We start from the raw sequence: 19427 nt of genomic DNA, 5'->3' as shown, positions 1-19427 counted from the left end.
GGTAGTCAGAGTACATAACACAACTCAGGACGGATTAAGAGTTTTATCTGGAATTTAGTACCTAATCCACTTGGTAAAGTTGGAAAGTACAAAAATACACAATAGAGAAATGATAAAATTTGCGATAGCCGTGGCAATGTTTGCGATTAAATCAATCGGGTGGTAGTTACTGTGTTTATTTTTTTAACCATTAAAAACATCATAAATAAAAATATTAGTATCAACGAATAAGTATTCTAAATAAAATTCGAACGAGGTGTCACTTGCTATCAGTATTAACTTTCAAAAGAAATTTTGAAAATCACTGTGTGTTCAAGAATCAAGTCGTTTCAAGTTGGAATTTCTGGAACCGTTGGTGATATTCATACTGAACACACTATTTATAAAACCACTACAACAACACTCGCAATTACACTGTCTGACGCGCGTTTCGATAACCAAGTTATCGTCTTCAGAGACTGAAGGTAAACTGAGTTTACAGTGTAGTTGTGAACAGTATATACAGTATCAAGTCGGTACTATTGAAGATGATGATTGAAAAAATAATGGTTTTTAATACGATTTATTAAAAAAAAACTTACAAAATATAATTTACTTTTATATTTTTGTCACTTTTCCGAAGACACGCGCGCTTCGTCAAACTTTATCCTAACACCTTTGAGTTGAAAATCTTGTTTTATATAATCAAAGGCCTCGGTAGGTATTTTTGTATTATACGTACTGAGTGTTTTTTGGAAATTCGTCACACTCCGTTTTTTTCGACATTTAACACTATCTTTTCCACATACGTGTTTTGTTTCGAAACCGTAGTTATTTCGCTCCAAAATTTTACTCCTTAAATTTTTCACCTGTAAAAATAACTTATTGATATCCGTTGCTTTTAAAAGATGTATCTCATATAACCTGTTTGGCTTTAGTGATACAATCGTTCTTTAATGTATTCATTTGTATTTTCAACTGCTTAACTTCTTCTATACAATTCTCCATGTCCCGCAATAAATTATTGTGAATCAACAGACCCGATTCTTCTTTAATTTTCACAATTGATCGACGTAACGAGTCTCTTTCCATCTTCAAATTCGCTACCTTCATTCTATATAAATTATAAGTTCTATTCAGCTCTTGATCTTCTTCTCCCAGTTCATTAATATCGTCATTCAACGCAGATATTTTCTCTCTAAAATGCGCCAACATCTGTATAGTATTTTGAATCGTAAATCTGACTTTCGTTAATTCCCCTAATCTTTCTTCTAGTTTATCGAAAAGCATGAAATAATCTGCTTTCAACTTCTCGTAACCGGTTAGAGTATGATTGTCATCGATTTTATCGATATCCGCTATGGCTTCTTCTTTTTCTTCTACCATATTCTTCAACTGCAACCAAGTCAATCGCATCTCGCTGATATTTTTCGCCGCAAACTTCTGTCGGTTGAGAAGATGTTCCACGTACCTGTCCAAGAGAAAAATAAATAATCCGTGAAATTTTCACTTCTTTCTTTACCCATTTACAAACCAAAACATCTTTCATATTATAAACAAGGAGTGGCAATGAAATAATTAAAATAGTTATAAACATCAAACGTCATTTGTAGCTTCCATTCTTTTCCTGATTTCAACATCTCAAATCCATAAGTTTTAACTTTGATGATGAATGATATAGATTTTTATTGAAGGGTGTTACCTCTCGCCAACGCTATTTGAGATTTACTTCAGGCAGGCACGCAACATGTGGAAGCCTTAATACATACCGTCATACGAAGATGATCCCAGAATTACCTGGCTTAACCTAGACCTAGCAGTATCACCCTATTAGAAAGCACACAATCTATACAGCGTATCTTTCAAGTTTGATGAAGTTTCCATCGAATGTTTGGCAATGTTTCACGGAAATCAAGTAAAAACGGCCGCATTTAGCTAAGAAGAAAGTGTTATGTCATCAAGACAATGCACCAGGTTACACATCATTGTGAAAAAATAAATTTTTTTCCAAAATTTTCGTGTTTTCGTTGTTGGGCCAGGTATATCTGGAACCATCCTCGTAGTGTCCCAAAGAAAAAGTAATAAAACGGAATGTATGTGCACCGGAGCTAGAGTACAAGACACCTACCTGGAGGACGGGCCACAAATAAAACACTGCAAGGAATAAAAGTACACCCAGCAAACAAAGAGAGAAATATACAGGACAGAGAAGCCAAGTCGGTGATGAATGGAAATTTGTAGTACCAAACAACATCGAAAGTTGAGGAATATATGACACATCATTAAAAGCATGACTACTTTATTATATATGATAAAAAATTACAGAATAAGGGAATTGATGGGAGTAGGACACACATTAATCAATGGTATCAAAACGAGATATCTAATCTGGTCTTGTAAAAAGGCAACAAAATACATAAACTAAAAAAGGAAGCTCACGAAAAAGCTGGAAAGAGGGTATAGTCAAGGAAATGCAGGGCAGAGAAATAATAGAAAACCATGACAGGATACGTTGTAAACGAGAGGAAGAGTCGAATATTTCCTCTGCCTTGGCTGTAATCGAAAGAGAACTGTCCATTTTAGGTTGGAAATGCTTGAGACGGGAAATGGATCGGAGGATCGTTAAGTAGATTCCAAATTGATTAAATAAAAAAAACTCGGATTTCCAAGTGAACTACAATCAAACTGAGTCGATATTTCCCAACCCGAGCTTCCAAAGATTCACACAATTGAGTACTTGGTATTTCATACAACACAAATTTTAGAGAAATTCGACCTTATCAAACTTTCTATGTAATAAAAATTAAGTCAAACATAGATGTGTGATAAAGTTATCAATCTGGTATCTTTTTTACCTGATCGGATTGCGGGAATTCCTGTTTTGTTTCAAATGTTATAAATGTTATTGACTATATACTCAACGAGTTTTGTTTTTCTAAGATGATATGAAGTAATTTGTGATCGCAATACTTTAATTTAGATTGACAAGCTTTGCAATCGGGATATAGAGCTTAAGAAGTCGAATTCTATTAGGTTTTTTTAATAAATGGTTATTTAATTAAAAAGCGTTGGTAACCAGCATGGTAAAAAGATCCTGCACCGGGCCTCTCGTTTTCTTTCACCTTCTCTAAACAGCTTTACCCTCCAAACTTTAAGTTTACACTAAAAATGTCAATGACAGTGCTACCAATACCGATAATATAAAAAATAATTTTGGTTATTTATAAAATTCTAGTATATTGTAACCAGTAAAAGGTAAACCTACTTTTCAGGTATTTCGTTTCCAGTTTTCGTATGAATCAAACCAATCCCGATTTCCCTCTCCCTATCCTGAAAGTCCTTAAATATCTGGTCTAATTTAATTTTAGTTGCTTCCTTTTTATTGCGTATCATGGTAAATTGACGGGACATTTTGTCTCTTTCTTTTCTATCGTGTATACAAACTTCTTCGAATTTGTTCAACAGTATGTGATATTTATTGACAATTCCAATTCCGGTTTCATCTTCTTTGAATGCGTGGAGCATATTTTTCTGTCTAAAAAGTTGACAGATCAGAAATTGGTGCACCAGCATTGATACGTGGTAAAATTGTAACCAAAGAATTCAAATACGAGAGTAGGACAATAATTACTTAACCTCATCGCCCTATAGAGTCAGTATGAGAATTTATAATCGTGTAATACACTACCGGTAAAAAGTTTTCGCTCACTGTATAATTTGCGTGATAAATAACAAAAATAAAACGGTTACCACTTCGGTTGAAGATGTTCGAGATAACTGAGACAATAAGCAATTCAAGAGACTGCTGGGTCTCACCCTGCTTGTAATTTTGAGCTTGAGAATCGACGATATATGAATCCATATGTATATACAAGAGTCGAATTTCACTATTCGACGATAATTTAACGAAGGAAATAGTAATTTTCCGAAATGATAAAACACCAGTTTACACCTTTACTTTCGCCAAAGTAAAATTGGTCGATTTGAGCTGCCTCATCGACCGTATTCTTCAGATTTGGCCTCGTGTGACTTCGTTTTGTTTCCAAACTTAAAAGTTACTTCTCAAAGAGAAATTGAAGACTAATGAAGAGGTGATGAGTAAACGTTAAGGGCTTCCAATCAATGGCAACTTGATGAAACCATATTTTCAAAATAGTTGACCGTGCGTACATATATGCTTGACATCGAGACAACTACCTCTCCGTTTATCGTCACGTATCTAAAGTTATTGACTCGAATTACACGTTTTTGATTTATCGTGGCCTTCAATTAACCACACTTTGGTTTGACAACCGTCAAAATTTCTAAGTAAAATATATTAAAAAATAAAGCGTTTCTGGACTAAGTAATTATCGGACCACTCTTGTATCGATAGATAAAAAACTTCGTTCGAATTACGAACATCGTTGAATGAACAAAAGTCAAAGAAGAAGATGGAAAATTAAGAAACAATTCTATATATCTGAACCTACCTATAGTAAACAGCTAATTTTTTTTGTAAAATTTGATTAAATATTCTGCTATATTTCAATTCGTTTGAAACTAGTCTAAGTTTTTCGTAATAAAAGGATCTAGATGCTAAAGCAGTTGATATTGAGGTAAGTGTACTTTCTTCTTCTTCTTCCTCCTCTTCTTCTTGTTCCGCTGATGAGGCTTCTAAATTTTCTATTACGGTAGGCGTGTCCTACAACCGCAACAAAAATAAGAATCGGAATATAATTTTTATTTAATTTCTTTATTTCAAGTGATCTTGAATGTGGCAACGCCCGAAATATAGAGAATGTCTCATAAATAATGACGGTTTTCAATGTTCATTTTTTTTGTAAGATAATAAAACAAAAAGATGGTTTGAGCCCAAAGTATTCTATGGTTTGAACCCAACGTTCAGCAAGTTGAAATGCAAAAAATTGTCGCACTACATTTTCATTATCTTTCGATCCAAAAATTTCTCCATGGATCTGAATAAATAGTAATCTGACGGTGCAAGATCTGGATTAAATGCTGGTTGATTCTAGTTCAATACCACCAAGTTCTACGATCTTATTCCTTTGTAGCTTAGCATTGTTTTGTCGTAAAAGAACCCGTTTTCGATGAACTGAATCTGGATATTTCTCAGAGAAAACCTGATATATTTGCTTCTGGTTTCCTCTCAATGATTTGTCCGTAAAACTTGATGGGCTTGAGGTTGAGTTTCCTAGTGAAGGAAGTCGTGTGTGACTGTGAATCGTAAATTGAAATTGCATGAGATAGCTGAGGCCGTAAAGATATCAGAAGGCAATTATGCATGAACATTTGACCATGAGAAAACTTTTTTCAAAGTGGGTGTCGTCTTTACTCACAGTCGATCAAAAAAATCAACGTAATGATGATTGAGAGCAATGTTTACACGTAATAAATCAGATATGTGACAACGGATGAAACATGGATCCATCACTTCACTCCCGAATCAAAACGATCATCATCTGATCGGACTGCAGCCGATGAACCACGTCCGAAGCGTCCAAAGGTCAGCGGGGAAGGTTATGGCTTGAGTATTTAGGGATACGCATGGAATATTCTTCACCGACTATCTCCGAAATGGAGAGACAATCAATAGGGAATACTACATAGAGTTGTTGGATCGTTTGAATGGAAAAATCAAGGAAAAACGGCCTCATATGTCGAAGAAAAAGCACCAAGACAATGCAGCGATTTACAAGTCGATGGTTACTATAGTTAAATTGAACGAATTACATTTCGAATTGCGTCCTCATCCACCATATAGTCCAGATCTTGCCCCCCAATGACTACTGGCTATTCCTTGATCTCGAAAAAAGACAAATCCTTCTACGATATGTTAGAGAAGCTTTAGAATGATTGTATTAAAAAAATATATGAAAGTATGATTGTACATCCAATATATTCGGTCGTAATCGAGATGGAGACGGAAATATCTTTAATTTCATTAGTATAAGGATCAAATGTATAAAAACTTTCTAAATTTGTTTGTTGTTGCCGCTGGTTCGCGTAATTTCAAAAAAAAAATCTCAATTAGAATATTTGTTTTTTTTTAAATTACCCAAGGATTAGAATCTGATATATTTACTCCCTCGGTAACTCTAGGACCATTGAATCTCTCACTGAAATTGTATCCTAACGTATAAGATACGATCGACTTTGTGCTTGATTTCGATTTTCTTCTTTTTCTTTTCTTCTTATCACTTTCACTAACTACACTCATGCGGCGATTATCTTCTGAAACTTTTATCGTTCATTAACATATATTCCACATCACTATCATTTCTGATAATTACAATGATGAAAATACGAGGTCCACCAGAATACCCGCCGTACTCACCAGATTTGGCACCGTGCGACTTTTTTTGTTTCCGAAGATAAAATCTCCGGAAACAACGACCACAATCAACAAAATTGTGCGTGCAGATTGTCGAATGAGCATCCGGATGATGAGGAATTACACATGTCAGAAATCTGTGCGAAGTTGGTACCAAAAAATCAGACACCCGACCAAAAACTCTTGCATCAACGGGTCTGCTCAGATTTCCTTGAAAGGTTAGAGAAAAGCTTTGGAAGGGACCGATTTGAGTCGATTGAAGCGGTAAAGCAAAAAACGGCAGAGCTCTTAAAGGCGCTCACCAAAGAAGACTTCCAGCACTGCTTCGATCAATGAAAAAAATGTACGGAAAGGTTTGTGGCGAGGGGAGGGGAATGTATTGAAGGGGATCATTCGAATGTACTGGTATCACTTACTACAGAAAAAAGAAAGGAAACAAGGATGGATTTTAAAAAACAATGATCCTCAACGAAATTAGTTAGCATTGTACTTATTAAAAATCTAATTCAGCTTCGCCTTATACTTATACTTCATATGATTATTCTTAATATGGTCTTTATTTACCATTATCGTCGATTTCAATTGAGTAACGCTCGGGAAAATTTATATCAGGTACTTTAGATTTCACATCAGTATCTTGGAATAAGTCCTTATCACTACCTTCTGCGAAAATAACCTTTTTATGTATCTCTTGGTATGACATTGTATCGAGAAAAGCGTTCGATATAGCAGTTCCAAAATTAGCTTGTACCGTTTTGTCTTCTTGAAACGTTTCTTTGACTACCGCAGCTTCTAACCACAAAAAAATTTTATTTATCAAAAATTTCGGTTAGAAAAATAAATACAACAACTAACCTACAGGTTCAATTGTACTCTCAATCAATTCGTGCTTTTCATCTGTAACATCTACTGGTTCCAGTTGAATTTTTGCTGATCGTCGTATCTCTTCAGCTTCGGGTAACTGATCTACCGGTTTCTGATCTTCATCTGCAGTATCTTCCCGAGGAATCGGTTCCAATTTGTCTTCTACCGATGGTTGTATCTCTTCAGCTTCGGGTAACTGATCTACCGGTTTCTGTTCATCACCTGCAGTATCTTCACCAGGAATCGGTTTGTCTTCTATCGATGGTTGTATCTCTTCAGCTTCGGGTAACTCATCTATGTTCTTATCTTTATCATCATCTGCAGAATCTTCATTCGATTCGTTTGGGTCGATGGTATCAACGGTATCTTCGGTCATGATTTAGATGAAGAAACACATTAGACAAAAAATAAATGCGAACAAAAATTATGTGTCTTTATAATAGCATATCAAACAATGACGTATGTCAATGTAGTATGAATATGATAAACATTGTCTTTCAAGATACATTAGATCAGGTATGGGCAAACTTTGACATGCTGAGGGCCAAACTTTAGCGTGCAAAACGTTCGCGGGCCGCGTTTAAAAGTACTTAGTGCATTTTAAAGTAGTGATAATATTTTTTTTGCGGTAGATATTAGACATGAAATAATACGACAATGTTATTATTGTATTATGTATTTATTATTGACATGTATGTGTATATTGACAATGTGATTATTGTATTTAATAAAATAATGAAATTTTAAAAAATGGTACAACATTATAATTAAATAGTTACATTTGCAATTGTTACAAACTACAAAATTTAAATACACTGAAATCAATGAGACACTTGAGCTTGAATTTGGGAAACTAATCCATCGATATTTGGATGAATTCCACTGATACAAAGACGTAAAGAATTTTCCAAATTATCGTCAGTCAGTCTTGTACGATGTGTTGATTTATTAACTTTCATCAATGAAAAGAACTGTTCGCATTTATAAGTACTGCCAAACGCAGAAATCAATCTTTTGCGAATTTTCTAAGCTGCGGAAAATTGTCTTCTTCTAGGTATTTTTTGTAGAAATCGCACAACTCTACGTCTTCAAATTTGGATTTTAGGAGTGAGTTTTCTTGTATCTCGATTAACTCCATTTGTAAGTGTATTGGAGCATTTTGTACATTACATTTTGTAGGAATAGCAAATAAATTGAAACATTCCGATGAAACCTTTTCGTAAGCCGACCATAGAAGGTGCACCATCAGTGCATACTCCAATTAATTTTGACCATGGCAGGCCAATACTTGTGAATACCTTTTGAACTTCATTAAAAATATCCTCTCCTGTAGTGGTTGCTTCTAGCGGCTGTAAAGCTAGCAATTCCTCAGTAACAGTGAACTCCTTATCAATACCTCGAATAAATATAGCCACTTGAGCTGTGTCAGACAAATCGGTGCTCTCGTCTAATGCTATGGAAAATGATTCAAAACCAGCCATACGGTCAGTCAATGTTGTTTTTATATCATTAACCATCATTTCTATACGTCCAACAACAGTTCGTCTTGACAAACTAACAAATTCATTTTTCTTTTCAGGACACAAAACATCGCAAACTTCTAACATACACTCCTTGATAAATTCTCCTTCGGCAAATGGTTTTAATGCCTTTGCCAATTTCGAGCTAACTATAAAACTAGCTTTCACAACATTATCAAGTTGTGTTCTTTGTTTATGAAACATTTGTTGCTGTTTTTCAATATTTGCTCTAAGCTTCTGGATTTTGTCTGTTCTTAATTGTCCTGTCAGTGAGTGCTGTGTAGCATGCTTAGTTGAGTAATGCCTCTTTATACTGAATTCTTTCATTACTGAAATGGATTCATTACAAAGCAAACAAATAGGCTTACCATTGTGCAAGATAAAAAAGAATTCTTCAGTCCATTTTTATTGAAACTGGCGACCCTCTGTATCTACTTTTCGTTTCTTTCCACCAGACATCATTTTTTTTACTTTTCGTTCAATAAACTTAATAACAAACTATAGTTAGTAACCACTCAAGATGCACACAAATTCACAAAGCAAGTTGACGGCTCTAGCCGTTCGCTAGGATATCGCTTGTCTGAGTTATCACCTCGGTAGATCGAATAGAACTGAACTAACTTTCGGGCCATCCACCCGCTTATATAGACAAAATGAAGGAATAATCTGGAATAAACTAGTTTAGAATAATCGAGAAGCAATAAATAAAATCTTTTGATGTGTAGCCCGTGAGGCGGCAAACTTCAAAGAATTTGATCGAGCAAGCCGAGTGGCGGTGATTATCAAAGAGTGAGGCGGCAAACATCGAAGGTTTTGATGTTTGCCGCCTCACCGTCACTCCCGTGAGTAAACTAAGGAAACACAAGGAAACTTGTGTAGGCTATGGGATTCATTAGTCTATTGATGACTCCACATTTTTATAGTCTATTTATATCATATCCGGTGCCGGATAAGATAAAAAGCACAAACAAGTGTTTTCTTTTAAAGATATGTACTAGTATAAGTATATGTACTAGTACTAAGTATAAGTACTTAGTTTAGTGTAATATTTTTTTAATTGGGTTTTTCCAAAATGTCTCGCGGGCCGGTGGTTGCCCATATGTGCATTAGATCATAATCCACAGAGGATTTTAATTCTTGGTGACACCAAATGATATTGGATTCATTGATTGTTTGAATTCCAAATACTATGGTAATAGTATTGTTTCCACTAAGAATAAATTGGATGGCTTCGATTTTCTAATGATTAACCATGATTAGTTAATAAGAAAACAACTTGTCTACAAAAATAATAAAAGATTAATAACAGTTTTGGAAAATAAAATCGACAAAATGAGGCGTTTAATCACGTGACATTAAACACCAATCAGAAAAGCGTGACGTCACACCTCGCGAAACGCTATGTTGTAGCTGTCATTTTCTTATAAAGTGACCAGGTTATTTCGAGTTTTCAACAATTATTGTTAAATTAATAAAGTTCGTTTTTAGTTTAATCTTGAAAGACAAGTATAATTTGCCATGGAATCAGGATTTAACAATGCAAACTGCAGTAATTTGATGAACACCTATTTTTGTTCATCGGAACATTTTATATGATATGTGTGGTATATTATGGTAGATTTTGCAAAATTCATTATTTTACTATACATTTATAAATAGATACATCAAGTTTTGCTTGATACTTACATCAAAATTATCTTCACAGAAATAATTTGTGGAATTAGTTGTCTTATTTCTTTATTGTTCGGAACGTATATGAATAATTTGTCCGGCGTTTTTATCGTTGTAGTTTCACATTGGGGCACTATACAGTATTTACAATACCAGGAATTCATTATTTATTAAAAAACACGATTGACTGTCATAAACAAACACAGCTGTTTCGCGAGGTATGGCGTCATTCAAGACGCCATGACAGTCTTGGCCTGTTTCGCGGTCAATTTCAAATTTATTTCTAAAAACTCAAAATACTAACGTAAGAAACCTATTTTTCTCAAAATAATATATTTTTGAGGTGAAATAGATGCTAAGCTATAGTTTTAAACCAATTTCCAAATTTTGTCAACTAGCCTATTAGATATAATATACGGGGGTGGTTTAAATATACACCGGAATTTTTAAATAATCTGGCGTGGGTGCATTAGACCGCCTAACCTCATTTTTAGTGTACTTATAGTCATGAGAGACAAGGATGTACCAATGTCTGTTGCGTAACGCATTATTAATTTTTTGGTAAAAAAACTCATTTTGGGAGACCGGCGCAGTACTGTAAGCGATTTAACTGAAATTTAGGCATCAGCGCAGGTAATATTGAGCAAATAATTCACGAAGGGCTCGGTTACTGCTAAATATCAGCAAGACGGGTGCCAAGAGTGAATTTTGAGCATAAATTCTGACGATGAGTGATTTAAAAGTTTGTATGTGTTTAAGACTTACATAATTACAACACACCTTCTCAAATTACATAACATACTTAGTCCACTAAAAAAACTCGATCTGTTAGTTCGTTTACGCAACGAGACCAGCAGAAGTCAATTTTGAATTTTTATTACAAGAATTACTTAATACTTCAAGAGATCGGTCTAATAAAGTTCGTATTTGGTAGTGTTGATTGGTTAATAATCTGTTTTAAAAAAGCGAAAAGTTAATCAACAAGACTATAGTATGGAATAATGCTAAGTTGATAATTATATTTACATAAATTTCAAACCCGTTTTGATCGGTTGGTTAGCATTTTCAATTTGGGGTTAAAGATACTGACGAAGTTTCTAAAAATAAATTCTTACGTAATTGATTATAAATAATATACTTTGATCAATGTTTTCTTTCAATATTAGAATTACAATATTATTTATATCGAACAATGATACAAAACGTTTTAATCAACGAAATACAGTGTTAATATATCCCAAATTGTGGGTCAAAATACCATTTTCGTATTCATTATTTCAGATTTTCTTAAATTTTGACATACAGAGGTCGGCCTATGAAAACAAACGCTCTCGTAAAATAGGCATCTGGGATGTGTGTGTGTGTGTGTGCAGATGGGTCTGTATTTTTTTGAGGGTAGCGTGACAGGACAAAGTTAGCTGGAAATGCTCGAAGATTTACTTCTAAGACCATCCTCGTGCAAGACATACGTAATAGTTTCTTTAAATTGAGTGTGTCTAGTTTTTTTATGGAAATGATTGTAAAAATTTAGAATATGCGTTAATACAAACAATTTAATGCTTTGGAATTCATTAACGACAAGACTTATCGTCGTGTTCATGAGAGCTTTTCGTCTTAATCTTATATATATAGCGAATCGCCCACAACAATCTTTCAGATTACTTCAGAAACATCCTGTATATGTGTCTAAATTATTTTTTATAACGAACAGGAAGCTTGAAAATCGATTAAGATCACTAGATATAAATCAGAAATAAAATATTGAGAAGGTCAAAGATATTTTAAGTACAATTCATAAATTACACGAATTCTGGGCTCAAAAATACATTTTTTGTATCCTAAATGAGTTCAAAACATCTAAAACTTTGGGACGAGCATGTCCTATATACATATAGTACCTATATTTCAGTAGCACAGAGGTAAACCGTCGCATCTCCACGTTTAGCCAAATTTGAGTTCACTACACTTTACCGCAAACAAAATTTTCTTTTTTCTAACGGCAAAAGATCGTAAGTATCAATACATTTAGTATATGAGATATTCGAGGTAGAAACTGTAGTATCTCCTGTACCCACGGAAGTAAATAATAGTAACTCCACCGAGCGGTACTGCGCATGAATCTGAAGCTAGATTTCAGTAGTGGTAAATGATCGTATCTCCATTCTTCAGTGTTTTCCACCTGTTTAGAACTACTAATAATGACGAGCAGAAGCAGAAACCTTGTGCAGCTGGCTTTGGAAAATGTAAGAAAAGGTAATGACAGATACGGTGTGTAAAATTTTCACTGATAGCTTAAATTAACATGAGGTTATAATTTTAAAAATCCTGGGCAAAGTAATGTATTGTTATATTCTAATACTAAATGAACGCTTGTGACAAATGTGAACATTATACAAGAACACATTTTTTGATTGTCTGTTACAAGAAAAAATGATGCCCTCAGTAATTAATCAATTTGGAGATACGACTATTTACCTCTAAGCTTCATTTCAGAAACCACAACTAATGAATCTGTCCCAGTTGGAAAAAATATAGCAAAAAGTGTCGACAATGCAAGGAAAGATAATATCACATACGGTAAGTCAAATTTTCATATAAACTTACGAATAAAAGAGAAATGATTCTCTCACTGACCATGTACTTTGAAGATACGGCTATTTAGGTATCTGTAAACTTTGTTTCAGAAAACACATCAGATGAAGCTGTTGTAAAAAACGTCACGGAAATTGTAGAAATTTTTGATACTGTGTCTGAAACCGCAAATTATGATTTTATGCTTAATTCTCGCCTTGAAATTCAACCTGAATCTTTTCCCTTAGAACAAACGCAAAATAGAGAAGTAGTACTCGAAGGCACTTTGAAACAAAGGGAATCTCAAACTGAGTTTGAAATTTCGAAGAATTTAGAAGCAGTGGCTTCGAACTTTAGAAATAACTGTACAGAATTAAGCAACTCAGAAGATATGTCCATTTCCGAAACCGAATCTGAGGAGAATTTGCCTCTCTCAAGCATAGCTGCAGAACTAGGCCATTCTTCTAGCAGTTCTACTGACTCACACCTCAAACAAATGGAAGAAAATACAAGTAAAACGACTCCAGCAGCTATTGATGATTACGATGGGATTGGGGAAGCTTATCTTGGTGATGACAGCGACGCGGATCCTGACTACGTTCCAAGTTCAGAATCTGAAACAGAACAAGCCTCAATCCAAAATTTGGAAAGTGAACAAGAGAATGTCGAAAATCTACATGGTGCTGCAAACCCGACTGCAAAAAAGGAGATTAGGAAACAACTAAGAAATATCGACCAATGGAAAGCAACCAAGAGAACAGTGAAGACGTTATCTGGAAAAGAGCATATTTCTAAAACAGGCAAGTTAATATGTGCAAAATCCATGAAACAAGCATGCGGGCCCTGCAAGAAAAAGTGTTCAGAAAAAATTAAACAAGATGTACGAAACTAAATATTCCACAGTTACTGGGACGCATCAAAAAACTGGGATGTAAAGCGGCAATTTATAATATCACATGTCAGCAGTAAGCCCCCGAATTGAGTAAAATCGAAAGACGGCAGCAGGAATGGTCAAAGGAAGCAAACAATTTCCTACTACTTTGATGTAAATGGGTCACGAATAGAAGTCTGCAAAGTGTTTTTCCTAAATACATTAGGAATCTCAGAAACTGTAGTAAGAACGTCATTGAAAAAGGGAACTCTGGGGGGTTTTGCTGCACGTGATATGAGAGGTCGACACGTACCTTCAAACAAACTTCAGGAAAATGTCCTCAACAGAGTTAGATCTCATATCAGGGCATTTCCTTTGTATCAGAGTCACTACAGCCGCGAGAAAAGTGCTAAAAGCTATTTGGGAAGTGACCTAAATACAGAGAGGCTTTACCAATTGTACAAACAAAAGTGTGTAGAAGATAATGTTCCACAGAATGAAGTCGTGAAGCATTGGGCTTACAAGCGTGTCTTTGATAATGAATTCAATCTAGGATTTAAGAAACCTTCCAGTGACACCTGTGATACTTGTGACAGTTTTGTTTTGAAACTTAAAGATAACTCTCTTGACGAAAAAGATAAGCAAGAAGCTCAACACGCTTACCGTGCTCACCTTGACGAAGCCGAAAGACGGTACCAAGAAAAAAAGCGAGATAAAGAAATGAGTAGGGGCCTTGAAAAAACCAAGGTAATAATGTTAGACCTTCAAAAATGTTTACCTACTCCATATCTGTCGAATTGTCAAAGCTTCTATTTGCTAAAATTGTGGACACTCAATCACACGATATACGATGCTACCGATAAGAAATCCTACTGTATAACTTGGGACGAGTCCAAAGCTGGAAGAGGAGGGATTGAAGTTGCTTCGGCGCTGTTAAAATAGGCAGACAATGTTATTGCTGAAAGTGGAACCGAAAATTTAATAATATGGTCCGACAACTGTCCTAGCCAAAAGTTTTGTATAACTCCCGCGGAGCACCCTTCACAAGCAGGAAACAAAATACGGACAAAGAAAATTTTCTAATATGTGAAGTTGTTTGGTTGGAGGCACGTGTTGAGTCACCACCCATTATTTATTATAAAACAAAATTCGACCAAGAAATCTTCAAAACTGTTAATTTTGCAAGATCTGTTAGACAGGTGATGAAACTACCTGACAACTGCCATAAGAAATAGTCCAAAGGGGGTCAACAAAAAGAAGAAAGATCACTTAATTACACTTCTCAAGTGGGTCCCGACCACCTTTCATGACTACTACAGAAATATTCCGGTAGCATCAAAAGATGGGCAAGACGATGACGAATAAATTTAACTGTTTTGTCTTTTTAAGCTTGGCATTCAGTTCATGTTTCTTTTTGTGTATTTGAATAAAATTTCAGTTTAAAAATATGATTTTTTAAATTAAATGAGGAGTAGTAACTACCCTTTACCTGCTATTTGACGTTGAAGTAAATAGTCGTAAGTCCACAAAATCAAGTTCAGGTATGGGTTATGGAAACAATGAATACTTCTTTTTGTCATGCAGAGCATATTGATACGGAGTGCAAGAGTAGGAATTCCTGCTATTTTTCAATTTTCGGCAATTTTTTTAATAGACGAAATAAAAACGGTTTTCGTTAATTTCTCAAAACTCTCTATAATGGAGATGCGACGGTTTACCTCTGTGCTACTGATTTATTTATACTCTCCAAAAATGAAATGTTTTCTTCTGGCATTAAACAATACATTTTTTGGCAAGAGAACATATGAAAATATGTCGGCTATCTACATACATGAGTTTTATAAGATAGAATATTCTGAAGAATCATTTTATTAACTTGCAATTTACAATTTGAACACAATACGATGTCAAAGCGGTAATTAAACGATCAATATTTGAAATTGACAAAATATTACAACTTTTTTCATAAATCTTGAACTGATTATCAGTACTATGGTTTTTATTTATTCCAATATTACTTGACGAAAAAGAAAACAGAAAAATTGTGGTTTACTAAACCGCATTAAATAAGTATAAACAAGGAAATGACACCATTTAATAGTTTTTCTCAAGAAAAATTCTTATTTGCCGCGCCATAACTATTTTTTTACGGGATATTATTTTACCCATACTAATTAACTAACTGACTAACGCTAAAAAAAACGAAGATGTTTGAAAACAAACAAAACCGTCCCTACCGGATTTACCTGGTACACTAATCAATATATTGACATAAAATGAAGATATAATAGTACAGCAAAAATATCTTGATATTATTTTATCAATTTGAATTACATACATATAATTTCAATAAAATATAGGTAATACACACCTTCAAGAAGAAAATAACCTGCACAACAAAACAAACAATAATCGATATTATGTCTCTGTAATAGTTTTTAAAAAATAAAATTATTCATAGACATTTATCGCACCGGTAAAACAACAAGTTTGTCTTGAGAAGATTTCTTATGACGTTCATTTACTTCACAAAATACGAATCAAGTGGAAAAACACAACATACCACAAAAACTTAATATTTAACACTGACTAACGCCAGCCTCGCACATTGTATGGGTTGCCCGTATGTCTAGCGCTGATGCCGGATCTCAATGATAAAGTTCTAACATAAAAGAGGTTCAAGTAAATTGATATTTAAGTGTTAAAACTTTTGTAAATAGCAGAACTATTTGTTATTATTTTAAAAAATAGTAAAGCAAATTGAAGTTTTGGTACAAAATGATGAGAAGAAATAGATGTGAAATTTATTAAATGTAAAATTCGTTTACGTACAAGGATGTAAAATAGGATCAATTTATTTTTTTTTTTCTGTAACTTTCCGATTACGACTAATGATAAGCTAAATTGCAATATGAGACAAAAATTTGTTGTTGATATTGAAAAATGTTTACTTTTAAATTCTATCGATCGTTCGTTATAAATCAAAATTGTTTAAAAAAAACTGCAAGCTAGGATTTGGTGATAATCCGTGTTCTAATTCTTCACTTTCTACTCGTCTTGCAATTTCGCTATCTGTACGCTACATTGGGACAAATTGTGAAATCTGGCAACGTTATGTACAATAAAAAGTCGATATCTATGCGCATTGATGTAATCGAGCAAAAAACAATCATAAAGTGACACAGTTGAGAAATCTAGTTCTTTGTTTTACAAATTGCTATAAAAATTCATACAATTCATCATGAATTTGAAATACCTATTAGCTATTGATTACTCGAAAATGCAATAAAATGATTAACTAGGTATATTTGTTTATTATCTCTGTAACAACACTTTTTTGCAATAATTTTTTTATTTTCTCATTCGAACCTAAATACGTGTAACATTCAATTAATCTTATGTACATGTGAAATGTTTTGCATATTGTGAATCTGAGGAATACAAAAAATTAATGTCAAGTCGTAATATTTACATTACCAATTTTTTATGCGATTTTGGGATGCAAAATTCTTTATATAGAGATTTGTAATATACTATTTTCATTATACAATAATTTAAATAAAATTGAAGATAAGTTTACAATAATAAAGGCGACTATCGTCTGCAAAGATTATATACACGCTGTTTACACTGTTCTTTATCAGTATGTCAATATTGTCTGGAATAGCGCCATCTTAACTCACTGAATGGACTAAGCTTGTGTTTTCTTTACGTTTTCCAACCACATGTTGTAAATTATGTAAGACATAAGTATACATGGAAACCTTACTTTTAAAAAGCATAATTCCACTTATTTATTGCAGTTGTATAATAATTTAAGGTACTAAAAATAATCTAATCACAAGCTAGTTATAAAAATATTTAGTAGCATATATTTTTCCGAAACTGATCAGCTGTTTCAAACTTTTCTTGTCATAACTTTATAGTTTTCTTGACGATTTTTGCTATCAAAAATTTGTATAAATATAAATAATTCTCAAAATATGTATATAACTTTTCACTTTTAATTTTAAACGAAAACTGTAGTGTGATTGCTGGAGCGTTGACAACCGCCATAGATAAATATTTATTTACGGAATAAAACCACTGTATCTCACATACCTTCAATATTTATTATGCATCATAATCGTAAAAAATTAAAACAGTGATATCATTGGGTGAGCATAAAAAAGCCACTTTATTATTAATCAAGATAATGAGGTTAACAACTTTTAAAAAAGAATAATAATAGGGACCAATAAGAAGGTCGACTTGCATCTAACAATTTTACCTGCTGACTATAAAGAGGTCTAAATTTCAGCAACACAAATTTAGTTTCGCCACTTACCTACCAATCGTGGCGCTAGTGTAATAAAAATGTGTCATTACTGTCAATGTCATTTGTCAGATATATAATGTAAACTTTATGGGAATACAACAGTGAGAATATCAAAATTGAAAAAAAAATTGAAGAATAACAAAGAGCAGTTAAAAACATTGGAGAAGATGTGTGAAATTGAAGCATTGAGAAAATTTAAATAATGTTTCGAAAGAATTCATTAATTACTGTTAAGAAATATTCATAGACAAGGTAAGGAAAAGGATGACTATACAGGATAAAATTTTTGCTCTTTCTATGTACAAAAGAAATGTCTACAACATTTTATTTCAACTATGATAAATTTATATAGTCTATTTATTTTACTACTAAAGTGCTGTGAATATTTTATGTATCTCTGGTATCAATATTGCTCATTTTTGACTTATGTTGGAGGGCAGATCGACTTAAACATTTTAACGTATATTATATTCATTATCCTACTTTTATGTTCTTTGGCTTACTTGTATTCATTTACTTTTCACTTTACTAGAAAAATCTATATTTTGTTAGTACATAAATATTTTGTCGTGTCCCAATTCCAAGATGTTTTTTCTCGTAAAATCAGGAAACTGCGAAATCGGAAATGGATAGAAATTTGGTAAATTTAAATGAACCGCGAAAATAGATTAGTTCTATCATTTACCATCAAGGGCACTGGCATCGAAAATCCGCCATGTTTTCACTGAATATTTCTTCTTAGGATATGTTCTGTTGTGTTCTTGGTCGACTCTTATCAATTCTCATTTCAGGTGTGAGCCACTGAAAGTAGGTGTGAGATGTATATTTGTTAATTAACATTATATGATTAGTGCAAAAACCAATTGTATCGAGTATGCAGGCCATTTTAATACTATGGTAGTGAAATGGCATCTTGACATTAATATCTTGCTCTGTATTTTTTTGAAAATGCAAATCTTTTCAAGATTTCAAGATTAGCTCCACAAGTATTCAGCGATTTTTAATCTAATGTACTTGTCTATTGAACTATCAGTGCTTCATATAAGAAACATTTTATTTGCTTTCAAATATGCTAATTTATTACCTAAATGAATTGTAAAATTGGAGTAGCAGCACTACATATTGTCCAAAAGTATTGAATTGCCAGACTTTTACTCTCTCTGCAGTAAAACCTAAGACATACCGAACTTAATTTTAAAATGAATGATTATCACATGGGACATGGAACTCACTACCCTCAAAGCAACGGTTTTTACCCATGCTGAAGCTCTGATCGGTGCTTTTGACAATGCCCGTCTC

General features: G+C 33.6%; 3 protein-coding genes across 6 annotated transcripts in view; all 3 read right to left on the bottom strand.

The window, feature by feature from the left end:
- LOC130903771 (phospholipid transfer protein C2CD2L) overlaps positions 1–16436 on the bottom strand; it is a 41723-nt gene extending 25287 nt beyond the window's left edge. For 2 of the 3 annotated variants that reach the window (XM_057816036.1, XM_057816037.1), the window contains exon 1: positions 16182–16431. The gene's annotated coding sequence lies outside the window, so the exon portion shown is untranslated. Of the gene's footprint in view, positions 1–16181 lie in introns of all 3 variants that reach the window. The other variant, XM_057816035.1, reaches the window with a different exon arrangement.
- On the bottom strand, positions 547–7617 carry LOC130903772 (coiled-coil domain-containing protein 96-like). Of its 2 annotated transcripts, XM_057816040.1 has the most exons (8): positions 7392–7606; positions 7169–7292; positions 6878–7105; positions 6038–6219; positions 4452–4663; positions 3245–3514; positions 904–1450; positions 547–848 (listed from the first exon to the last, which is right to left on the bottom strand). In XM_057816040.1, the coding sequence occupies exons 1-8, from the start codon at positions 7551–7553 to the stop codon at positions 609–611; spliced, it is 1965 nt and encodes a 654-aa protein (XP_057672023.1). In that variant the 5' UTR covers positions 7554–7606; the 3' UTR covers positions 547–608. The 2 variants fall into 2 exon arrangements, with proteins under 2 accessions (XP_057672023.1, XP_057672022.1); XM_057816039.1 differs by having other exon boundaries at positions 7169–7617.
- On the bottom strand, positions 8344–9024 carry LOC130903864 (general transcription factor II-I repeat domain-containing protein 2-like). Its single transcript, XM_057816216.1, has one exon. It carries the CDS (start codon positions 9022–9024, stop codon positions 8344–8346), a length of 681 nt encoding a protein of 226 aa, XP_057672199.1.
- Positions 16437–19427: the final 2991 nt, after the last annotated feature.

Source organism: Diorhabda carinulata, chromosome 2 (assembly GCF_026250575.1).
Source record: "Diorhabda carinulata isolate Delta chromosome 2, icDioCari1.1, whole genome shotgun sequence".
NCBI classification, from domain to species: domain Eukaryota; kingdom Metazoa; phylum Arthropoda; class Insecta; order Coleoptera; family Chrysomelidae; genus Diorhabda; species Diorhabda carinulata.
Note: the sequence above shows the minus strand (reverse complement) of the source record. Positions and strands in the feature narration are given on the sequence as shown.

Coding starts and splice junctions, on each gene's coding strand:
- LOC130903772 (XM_057816039.1), bottom strand. CDS start 7,553: ATGACCGAAGATACCGTTGATACCATCGACCCAAACGAATCGAATGAA. Junction 7,106..7,168: donor GAGTACAATTGAACCTGTAG/GTTAGTTGTTGT, acceptor TTTTGTGGTTAG/AAGCTGCGGTAGTCAAAGAA. Junction 6,220..6,877: donor AATTGAAATCGACGATAATG/GTAAATAAAGAC, acceptor GAACGATAAAAG/TTTCAGAAGATAATCGCCGC.
- LOC130903864 (XM_057816216.1), bottom strand. CDS start 9,024: ATGAAAGAATTCAGTATAAAGAGGCATTACTCAACTAAGCATGCTACA.